Consider the following 10,823-nt stretch of genomic DNA (forward strand, 5'->3'; position numbering starts at 1 on the left):
GGACCCGCCGCCAGGTTTGCCGCCCCCGGCCCGCCCTCGCGCGCGCCCTCGCCCCGTCAGCGCCGGGGCCCCGGCCCGTCTCCCGGTGTGTCCCGCAGCCCCGCTGCTGCTGTCGCGCCGCTCTCCTCGCCCCGCTGCTCTTACAGCCGCTTCCCCCGTCCCACTGCCGGGTTTTCCTGCAGTTTCCCCGCTCCCACTGCCAGATTTAACGTCGTTTCCCGGTGCCGGGGTCAGTGCAGTTTCCCCCAGTCCCGTTGCCAGTTGAATGCAGTTTCTCCCAATCCCACTGCTGGTTTAGTAGAGGTTTTCCTAATCCCACTGCTTTTAGAGTCACTTCCCCAATCCCACTGCCAGGTTCAGTGCAGTTTCCCCCCAATCCCACTGCCGGTTGTAGTGCAGCTTCCCTAATCCCCTTGCCAGATTTAATGCCGTTTCCCTAATCCCCTTGCCAGATTTAATGCCGTTTCCTGTTGGCGGGTTTAATGCAGTTCCCCCCAATCCCACTACTGCTCTGATTTTAGCTCTCCCAACCCATTGCTGCTTTCAGTTTAGTTTTTCCCAATCCGGTTGCTGGGTTTAATGTAGTTTCCCCAGTCCCATGCCTGGATTTAATGGAGTTTTCCTAATCCTGCTGCACTCTTAGTGTGCGTTTACATGAGACACTTAATGCGCAGTAGCCTAACAACACGGCGCACTCGTGTGCTGGGCAAAAACCGTGCAAATGCACTACTGTGCAGTAGTATTAGGCCATTACACAGTAAGCGTCACTAAAAAACTGCGCCAGCACTACTGCGCAATTATGTAGTTACTGCACATTTAGTTAGTACTTCATTAAGCAAGTGGTGTACTAAATGTGTAGTAACTACTGCGCATTAATGAATGTGTAGACATGCCCTTAGTGTAATTTCTCCAGTCCCACGGCTGGTTTTAGTTTGGCTCTAGCAACCCACTGCTGCTCTGAGTTTAGTTTCCCCCAGTCCCATTGCTAATCTTAGTTTATCCTGCCTAATCCCCTTGCTGGTTTTAGTTTAGTTTTCCTACTTTTTAAATGGAGTCAGGTCAGATGATGGTGTTTACTGTAGTAAAAACTAATGTACAACTGACTCCTTCCCCCCTCCCAAATTTAATTACTATTCAGCTCACACAGAGAGGATTTTTTTTTTTAATGCAACCTGCCCAGAATGTATTTTTGCTGTCCCTCCTGTTTATGAGTTCAATAATGTATTAATCATGGTGAAGATTATATTTGTCTTTGCAGAACACTTAGGAGGTGTAAATCAATTTGATCCTCTAAATAAAATGCTACTCTTAAAAACCTGTGGGGAGAGAGGCGGGGGGGGAGAATGTATAGCTTGAATTGTGATGTATGTTCTGGGTTTTTAAAATTTAGAATTTTGTGCTTTTTCTTTCTTACTGCTGAAATGCTGGATAGCTACTTCATACCTATATGATCCCCCCCACTTCTTTTTGTCTTCCCTAAAGGAGATGATAGAAAGTGACATCACATCCATAATGTCAGGAATCCTTAGAAATTCAGGGCATAATCATCACCCGTCACCACAGGAATACAGGTGAGGAACTGATCAGTTTGTAAAGATGTATTGGACGCGCATTACCCTGTTAAGCAAAGTTCTGTACATCCCGGGTGAAATCAGACACACCAGAAACTCCATTTGAAAAGCTGTTTATTGAGTTTGTACCTTCTCTCTAACTTGGATTAGCTATTTGATAACTGGCTGCAGCATGCTATTTATTCAGAAATGCCCTGATTTAAAGTATTTTGATAGTCACTCAAAACTGATAAAAATAACTTCAAAGGCTGGTGGAAACTGCAGGTATGAACTCCGTTCATGTGTTTTACCAGATTAGGAGGTTACTGTAAAATAGCAATTATTCAGAAGCTCCCTTTCAGAGAGCATTTTGGATAGAAATGAAGCAGTCAGGAAAACCACAAGTCACACTCAATTAGCTTTTGGGAACGGTCTAATTAAAGCAAATACTTAGTTTCCAAAAACAGAGATGCCAAACAACTTATAATATGAACAGGATCAAACTTATTTTGCCAACAGCCTGTGATTAGTGGGCATCCCTTTGCCCATACCCAATGTGTAGCCACTCATCATTTTTTTTTTAAAGTTTTTTTTTTTTTTCTTGGAAGCTGTGGGTTAGTTATACATGAATTATTGTGCATTGGGTTAAATTTGGATACATCTTATCACATGATGCAAAAGTTCCAACGAAATAACATGATAGCAGGATGTGAATGAGCTCAGCAAAGTAAAGAGGGGCTTTTCTTTTTGTTTCAAAATGAGAAAGGGGTGACCGTCGACTCCTTCCCAGCTTGTGGGTATTTTCACACGTTTCCTTGGGCAAACCCAGGCAGCCGCAGGTATTCTTCTACTAGCCTCTCTCTATTCAAAATGAAAACATTGCACTGCAGTCTCTCACAGCTCAACAAGTGATCTCTTATTCTCTGGGAAGCTGGTATGGAGAAAGGTTTGTGGAACTCTGTTTTGCTGTTTATTAAAGCACTGTTTGCACTAGACACTTTGTTGGCAATGTAAATATTTGTAAAGAAATTATTCAGTTTTTAATTAAGGGTGTGGGTGACCTCTGGATGCTTAATTATAAATCTGTATTATCCTCCTGAAGATTATATCACCCTAACAAAGACCCTTTTTGTGGGAAGAATAATTCTTTAATTAATAGCAACAGAAAAGAAAACCATTCTTTTTGATGGAAAGTAGGGTTTGTTTTACTTTTAGTAGACAATGCAAAGAGAGTCCAAGTTTATTTGCTCATCAGGTAGGTTTAAAAGTCCTTTTAGTCTGCTGTTTTGAACTAACAGATCTCGCCTCGTGAACGTTGAAAGTTTTTAACACTTTTGTGATTTTCTTTAAATGTACTTTCTGAGTTACACGACCTCATTTACAAGTGGAAACTTCTGATAAAAAATGCATAAATTCTGAACTGCGCTGCAAAATGCAGAGCAGTATTTGTCCTACTTCATGAGAAAACACTTTGGATTATGTAAAAGAAAATCTTTTAGACTGAATGATTTTAAGAAAAGAATAGACCTGTCAAATTCTATCAGCTCTGTTTACTCTCCTGCTGTCACCACAGTCGAAGACGGGAACCCACAGTCCTGAGTTCTCCATGGGGGAGCATCAAGGCTCCACAAAATGGGAAATGGCCTCCAATTAGTGAGTGGGAGGCTGGGACTAGGCTGAGAATACTCTCTGTCTCACTTAGGATCTTTCAATTGGACAGTTGAACTCTGAGGAGACCAGACTTTGCAGTCAGCGTAAGAGAGCATTCTGTCAAAAGAGAGGGAGAGAGTTAGCACAAGCAGGGAATGAAAGGCAGCAAATATAAATATTTTTGCATGTGGCTTGCAGATAACACACTACCGTGTGTTTTTAAAGACCAATGGATTTGAAGCATTACAGGGTGGTTCTCATTTTTGGAAAACCGCTTGGGTGGATCTTCTGGACCAAAAGTGCATGTAAAAGAAACAGCAGACAGATGGGTGCTAAGTCTTATATTATTCTGTGAAGTCCAGGCAAGGATGCATTTAAAAGTGTTTTAGAGAATTTTTTTCATACAGTATTAGGCGTATCCTAAGTGCCCCCTTATCCATCCCCAGTTGCTTTCCTCCCTATAGATGTGGCTGGTCACCTAACCTGAAATGCAAAGTAATATATTTCATAACAGGATACATTTCCAACTCCTTCAAAATTAAAACACTGACATCTTATTGAAGTGCTTCTATTGATCGCAGCTTATGTTTCAGTGAATAAGAGCAGAGCATTAAAAAGACTACCTTGAAAAGGCAAACCCCAATCCATTTGCTCTTCCTAATTCTATTTGCAGATTAAAAATGTTAAGCATGAGTATTTTGCCTTTAATAAACTGAAATGAGAGGCAGGCTGTGAGCTGGTAACACAACAGAGTACTTGTAAATATTGCATTGTGGAGGTAAGTAAATCAAGGAGTCAGATTTAAAGCCCTCTAAAACAATGCAAAGACTCCCAGTAACTTCCCAGGATTTTGAATCAGGACTTCGAGAAGCAAAATGAGTGAGGTTATGAATACCAAGGTCTTCAAATATCTGTAGAATTTTATTATGTGCATGTGGAAATACATCTTGCATAAACGGTGCATAGGCAGAATATACATTTTTTCCCACCATTTGCACAGCTAACAAAGAGAGAATCAGATCCATGCCAGCTTGGTAGGATTTTAATCGCATGCATCCCATTAAGGTGTTGGTAGATGCATGATTGAAACATCATTTCCCCTACAACCACTTCTCTGCAGCCATGCACTGAGCCACACTGGTTACTGCATGGCAAGGGAGACCTATCTAGGGTGCTGCATATAGAGCACATGCCTCTAAAATAAAGTGCAAAGAACAGGATGAAAAGTAATTAATTGGACCCTATTCTTTTTTTGTACAATCCAAGTTAAAACAGTCAAAGAAATAGCTTTGTGCAGTGATGTAGCATGGGATACTTAAGTCACTTCTTTTAATAAGTATTTCTAGTTTAAGGAATGACATTACTTTTTCTTTTCAACAAATGGTAAACAAAGCTGGTTGGAAACATGAATGGTTTTGTGTGCAGTCAGACATGCTGTATGAAGGTTTGGGGGCTCATTATTATGTGTATTGTAATGTAACAGTAGTCCTGATACTTCCTCATACTAACTGAGTAGACTTGTACAGTATATTTAAGGCCTTGCAATGTTGTTATTAACTTATTGTTCAGATTGGGTTAGAAATAAGTCTTTACAGCAAGAATACATTAAACAACCACAATGCCATGAATATTTCAGCAGAACATCTCCTTTCTGTATCTTGAAGACTAAGCTCATCCTCAGTCCTTAACAAATGCATAGTAAGTCTTTATTTATTGATCCAGTCAAGATTCTAACTAAATTACATTCCACTAGAATAAGCTTCCCCCAGTGTTCGTTAAAGATATTCTTCACTTCCTGCCAGAAACTGGTAAGGGCTGTTCTTTTTTCCAATAAGCATGGATTCAGCAAGGCCCTAAGTTTGTCAGCAGTTCCCTAGAGACTAGGGAGACTTAGAACTATGGATATGCTTAAATACTTTCTTGGAGTTAGAACCATAAGCTGCTGCTATATTCTACTCCAAAAGCCACTGCATTTCAGTCCTAGATAAAGATCTATTTTTACAGCTTATATACCAATTTGCTTATAAAAGGTTTTGGGATGAAAGATGCTTGTAAAATATAATTACTTATTCTAGGTTTTGATTTCTGGAAGTTGTAGTCTCCTACCCAGTTCTGAGGAGCAATTTTATATCTGGACTGTTCATAATTGGGGAGAGTCAGAGTCTGGGAGCTTGCACTAAGAAAAACTTGCCACAGCCAAAAGGTTAGAAGGACATAACTAACAGACTTGTAATTGTTGTGAAGAGAATGCCAGTGTCCATTCCCTTGACACCATGTGTGCTCGACACTGAGTGAGATAATGATGGGATATGTCAGAGGAATTTCATCACACTAGTTACTTCATTCTTTAAAAAAATGCGAGAGAACTCCTAGGAATCAGTCAAACCCAGGCCACCAAGGATTGAGTTAAGTGGATTAGCTCAACTGTTTCCTATGCAGTTCTTGAAATGTGCTAATAAGGAATTGCAGCCCTTGCTCCTCAAATTATCTGGAAATTACAAAACCATTACTTTCAGGGCTGCCATTTACAGGTCCCATGCTGCAATACTATTTAACAGCAGACCTCATATGAGAACAAGAGGAAAAATGTCATGTCACAGGCAGACATTATTAACTATGTATATATAGAGAGGTTCTTCCAGCCTTCTTTCAATCAAGCAGAAGCACTGTGCTTACTTACAAGCCAGATCTGAAAACTATAATAAAGTCATCCATAAAGAATAAAAAGTTCAAAAAGGGGTCTGAATCAGAAAAAAAAGTTTGGCTGGGAGAAACCTGAAGAGGCCTCCCCAGATAAGTAGCCAGATAAGGGCAGGTGAGGCCAACACTTAAAAATACCTTATAATGGAGATTTCCCTGTCCTCTCTAGGTTGTCTGCTCTAGTCTGAAGTTGACCACAAAGGTGGAGCCAACTTTTGCCAACTGACATTAGTTACGTTGAACTCATTTCTTTGTATTTCTCCATACACAACCTAAAATAGTAAAATGTTTTCCCACACACTGAGAGCAACCATGAAAAGCTACAGCCTTTTTTTGGTTTCGGGTAAGGGCATCTACCACCAACACCACCAAAACCCACACACAAAGTCTCCATGACAGAACATAATGTGAGAGACTCGCACTATAGACAGTAGCTATCTTGAATCTTTAAACTGCTTTCCAGAGATGCGAAGCTTCACAGCAAATGAGCAGGCAGACACCCTAATTGGTGCTCTGTACATACAATTACAGAAGTGGAACCCTCAGATCTGGGTAAACTATCTGGAACCAAAATATTGTGGGAGATAGTAGACCTTTGGCAGAGCTGTGCACTGGTTTCAATAAACTTGTTTGGCAGGCTGCTTTGTAATGCAGTTAACTTGGCTTCATTCTACACACTTCAGCAGTGGACTCCATTTACGTGTCCAGGAGAAAAACTACAGGGTTAACTGTTTGTCTTGGAGTTTGTGAAATGTAGCAAAGGTCTGGGCGGTGGCTTTAACAGTAGGAATCACTGGGCATGTCTACACGAGATGCTTATTGTGCATTAGCCAAATAACACGATGCAGTAGCACATCGCAGCACAAACTGTGCTAGTAGCCTACTGCGCAGTGTTATTAGGCTAATGCACAGTAAGTGTCACTAAATAACTGTGATGGCACTGCTGCTAAGTAACTCTAGGTACTACACATTTAGATAGTACTTTATTAAGGAAGTACTAGATTAAATATGCAGTAACTAAGGCACATTAATGAACGTGTAGACGTGCTCACTGTGTTAAATTTTGATCAGCTAATAATAAGTCTTAACAATGGAAAAAAATTGGGCATGTCTACAGGTATCTTTTAATGTGCATTAGCCTATTTTAATGTGTATTAATGTATCACAAAATACCTGTGCTCTTTAGCTAATGCACATTAATATAAGCTAATGTGCATGTTTTTAGTACCTTACAATGGAGGTGCTGGATTTAATGCACATTACCTAAAACATATTAATGAATGTGTAGATGCACCCATTGATTTTACAGCTATAGAGATGGAGCCAAGTTTTGATGACTAAGTTGAGTCACCTCAGATTTGCATTTGATCCCCTCCTGCTAGTTATAATGCCTGTCTTTGCTCTATTGAATTGACCAGGACCTAAGAAGGTAAGTGGGCTGGTTATATTTATGTGGTGGTAGTCAGATGCTTAGACGCAATTTATCAAAGCACTTAAGAGATGCTTAACTAAAAATGACTTCTGTAGATAAACACATTTGGCTTCTAAATGCAACAGCAGTCGAGAAACAAAACTGAGAAGTATGTTCTTCCCAGCTCGCTGTCATTCAGGTTAAGAAATTGGTCGTAGTTTCAAGATGAATGCTGTCTGCATACCTTTTCCTCAAAGAGGCTTCTGTTGTCAGATAGTCTGGAGCCAGCCCCTGAACTGACGTTCCAAATGACTTGAACCATTTTCTATTTTTCAATCAATGCATTCGAGAGGGCCAGAAGTAAGGTCACTGTTTCTTAGACAAGGAAATATTTTTCTACGGAAAACCATCCTTTTGACAGTTTATATACATTTCAGCTGAACAAGAGCAAGAAGATGTATTCTTAGGTATGTTTAACAAAGAGCACAGCCCCACTGTAGTGTGGACACAGTTAGGCCAGGATTACAACTGGGACAACACCTAAATTTTGGGGCCCTATCCCAGAAGGGTGATTCAAAATGACCCAGTTGGGACCCTAAGATCCCAAAGACTCAATGGAGAGACTTTAGAAATGATGAAGAGCAAGTCTGCATTATGCACCTAGGTGCTTTATACAAAGAAAGAGGAGGAAAGTGCCTCTAAAGGACACATCAGAAGATCCAGGTTGATTTCTGGGGAGTTTTTTTATGTTTTTAAACCAATGAGGATCTAATGTGAAAAGGATAAAAAGGGACCAGGACCTGGGATACTGCCCATTCTTCTTGCTCAGTGCTTCAGCTTCACCTGGAAAGACAGGAGGTAATTTGAGTCTAGCCTATTCCATAGCAGATGGGTTGGGAAGTTGGAAATCCAGGTTCATATCCCTTCAGGGTGAGGAGGACCAAGAATCCAGGTCTCCCATATTCTGGATGAATGCTCTGACCTTACTCTGTTGGGCAAAAGGTGAGCAGGACACCACCACTACCAGTTCTGAGCTGAATTTAGTGCTGCCAACCTGAAGTAACCATGGCTGGATGCAGAGCCTGCATGTTTTAAGTGAGTGATTTGAACCATGGAGGAGCTGAGCAGGAGTGAGGTACAGCAGTGTCTGCTCTGAGCAGTTTCTGAGTATCCCTGTGAGCCTGAGTGGAGAAGGTGACCTCCTGGAGGCATGTACTGGGTGCAGGCACGCATGTAGGGTGCTGGCACCAAGTTGATTAAAATTGGTCTAACTAGACTTGGACATCCAGGTCCCATCAAAGTCCTGGGGCTGTGCTGATGAAGGCAATTTGAACCTGGCCCTGGGTGTCTTCATGCAGCGAATATAGTATTTCTAGGGTAGAAAAGTGGATGCTACAGCACAACGGGTTCCCTGGAAAGGAGATTTGTTCAAATGGCCGTTTCCTTTAACCAACCAAAAACATCATCCCTGAGTTTGAAGGTTCCTTGCAGCCAGCTACCTTCATGGCTACCTCTGGAGGCATTTGATGGAGCAGATGGTGATGACTAATAATGCTTGTGCACAGCACTTTACAAAGGAGGTCATAATTGTTATTCCCATGTTATTAGGTGGGGAAACTGAGGCACAGAACTGTAGCAACCTGCCAATTCTCAACTTGATAGTGATTCCTAGTGTAGGGGTTCAGTCCCATGCTGGGAACAAAACTCTTTTCTGCAGAGAACTAAGGGTTGGGGGCAAGGTTATAAATGCATCACAATATTTAAAAAGTGGATATTGCAGTATTATGTTTCTAGCCTGGCTGCAAACAATGCCTTCTGTACACAGAACTGGCATGGTCAGACATAGTGGACAGAAAATACTGGAGAACATGCCATCTGGGACCTTTTAAATAAGTGTGTATGAAATACAGCATTACATGCATATTAAATACCAGGGGCTGTACAATTCCCATAGGAAGACATAGTCCCTGCTCTCAAATCCTTGCTATCAAATTTAAGGCAAAAATGGAAGGAGGAGAGAAGGACAGTCAAGATGTACAAAAAAAGATGCTGTGTACACACACACACACACGCACGCACGCACGCACGCACGCACACAGACTTGTAGATTTTTTTTTTTTTTTTTGTGAGGTGATGTTTAGCAGGTTAAAGAAAGTTTGAACCTCTGAAATAAATTGCAGACTAGCCACAACTGTGCAGGACTTAGCTGAAAGCAGGTGGTTGGATGTACCTGTGTTTATTAGAGCCAAAGCCACGCTTGCAGCTCATCTCCTGCAGGATGACTGGTGTGAAACATTTAAAAACAGCAATGGGACAGCAGTGCATAGCTCATAAACAGTGCTCTCCCCGTGTAAGCTTTTGGAAAAGGTTTAGTTTCCCACCACTTTGATTGCATCTCTGTGAAATACACAGTGCTGCTGTGATAGGAAGTCACTGCTGCTGAACCTTATGCTTGCTTGGTAGACAGCTTGAACAATGATCCCCTTATGTTGAACATACTGGGTTGGTAGTGCTTAAATTTTTCCTTTTTTATCCAAACGATGAAGCTGATATTTAGAATGCTAACCAGTCTACTGCTAGTTTTTAAAAATAGTTTCAAGAGAGTAAAGCAAGCCATTTATCAGAAGAACCATCGCTCCAACTGAAGACTTTGGAAAGTATATGGTCAAATTCAAACTTGGTTAGGACTTGGGACTTGTGGGGAAAGTCATCACTCCTGGGGTGACCCACCTGGCTAACAAGATCTTTCTCAGTACGATCTTTACTTGGATCTTTGTGTCCTGCTTAAAACGGAGCTTAGTGGCCTGGTATAGGAATGTCAGAAGTAAATCGGATCTTTTTAAAAGCCGGACTACACGCTTTTGCATGCCGCAGTGCAAAGGTGCTTACTGGCTGGACCTGACGCGTGGGCTGTCGGGCACTTCGTGGTTCTGCAGAGGAAGACGATGGTATAAAATGACCGACGTGCCATATGCTGTTATGCTCGGAAGCGAGAGAATCTCGCCCTCTCTGCTGTTCAGTTTTCACCCCGTTCAGTTTTCTGACAACTGCTAACTGCTCGAAGTGGGACTACTGAACATGTGCGCTGGGTGGATCCACTTAACATGAACGTAAAGCAGAGATCTCTGTCTGTTTTCCAACAAGATCAAGCGACAGGGTTCTTGCGTATAAATATGGCTCCGGCATCCTGCCCTTCCGGAGATGTTTAGCCCGTGCTGTGGAGAGGAGAGAGGGCATGTGGCGGATTCATTCCCTGACAGGAGGCGTGTGCAATGGGCTTTGACCCTCACCGCCCATCTGACCCCATTATTTGTTGAAGGAGCTGACTTGTCTGGGAGGACTGGCAGGGACCAGGGTGCCAGATGGCATGTGTGTGTGTGTGTTGTGTGTCAGCTGTCATTCAGCCAGATTAATGTGAAGTTTGTTTAAAAAAAAAAGAGGAGGAGGGGGAAGAAAAAAAACAATTAAGCAAGAATCCCAAAAACAATGGGGGCCACGTGCCACTGGGCAAC

The 10,823-nt window shown here is 41.8% G+C and overlaps 1 protein-coding gene across 2 annotated transcripts in view; it reads left to right on the plus strand.

The window, feature by feature from the left end:
• The first annotated feature begins 1,485 nt into the window (after window positions 1-1,485).
• Window positions 1,486-10,823, plus strand: part of FOXN4 (forkhead box N4) — a 22,128-nt gene continuing 12,790 nt past the window's right edge. For both annotated transcript variants that reach the window (XM_019507189.1, XM_019507190.1), the window contains exon 1: window positions 1,486-1,571. In XM_019507189.1, coding sequence (XP_019362734.1) covers window positions 1,486-1,571 — 86 coding nt within the window. The remainder of the gene's footprint in view (window positions 1,572-10,823) is intronic.

The sequence above is a fragment of the Gavialis gangeticus genome, unplaced genomic scaffold (genome assembly GCF_001723915.1).
Source record: "Gavialis gangeticus isolate Ggan-Ray unplaced genomic scaffold, GavGan_comp1, whole genome shotgun sequence".
NCBI lineage: Eukaryota > Metazoa > Chordata > Crocodylia > Gavialidae > Gavialis > Gavialis gangeticus.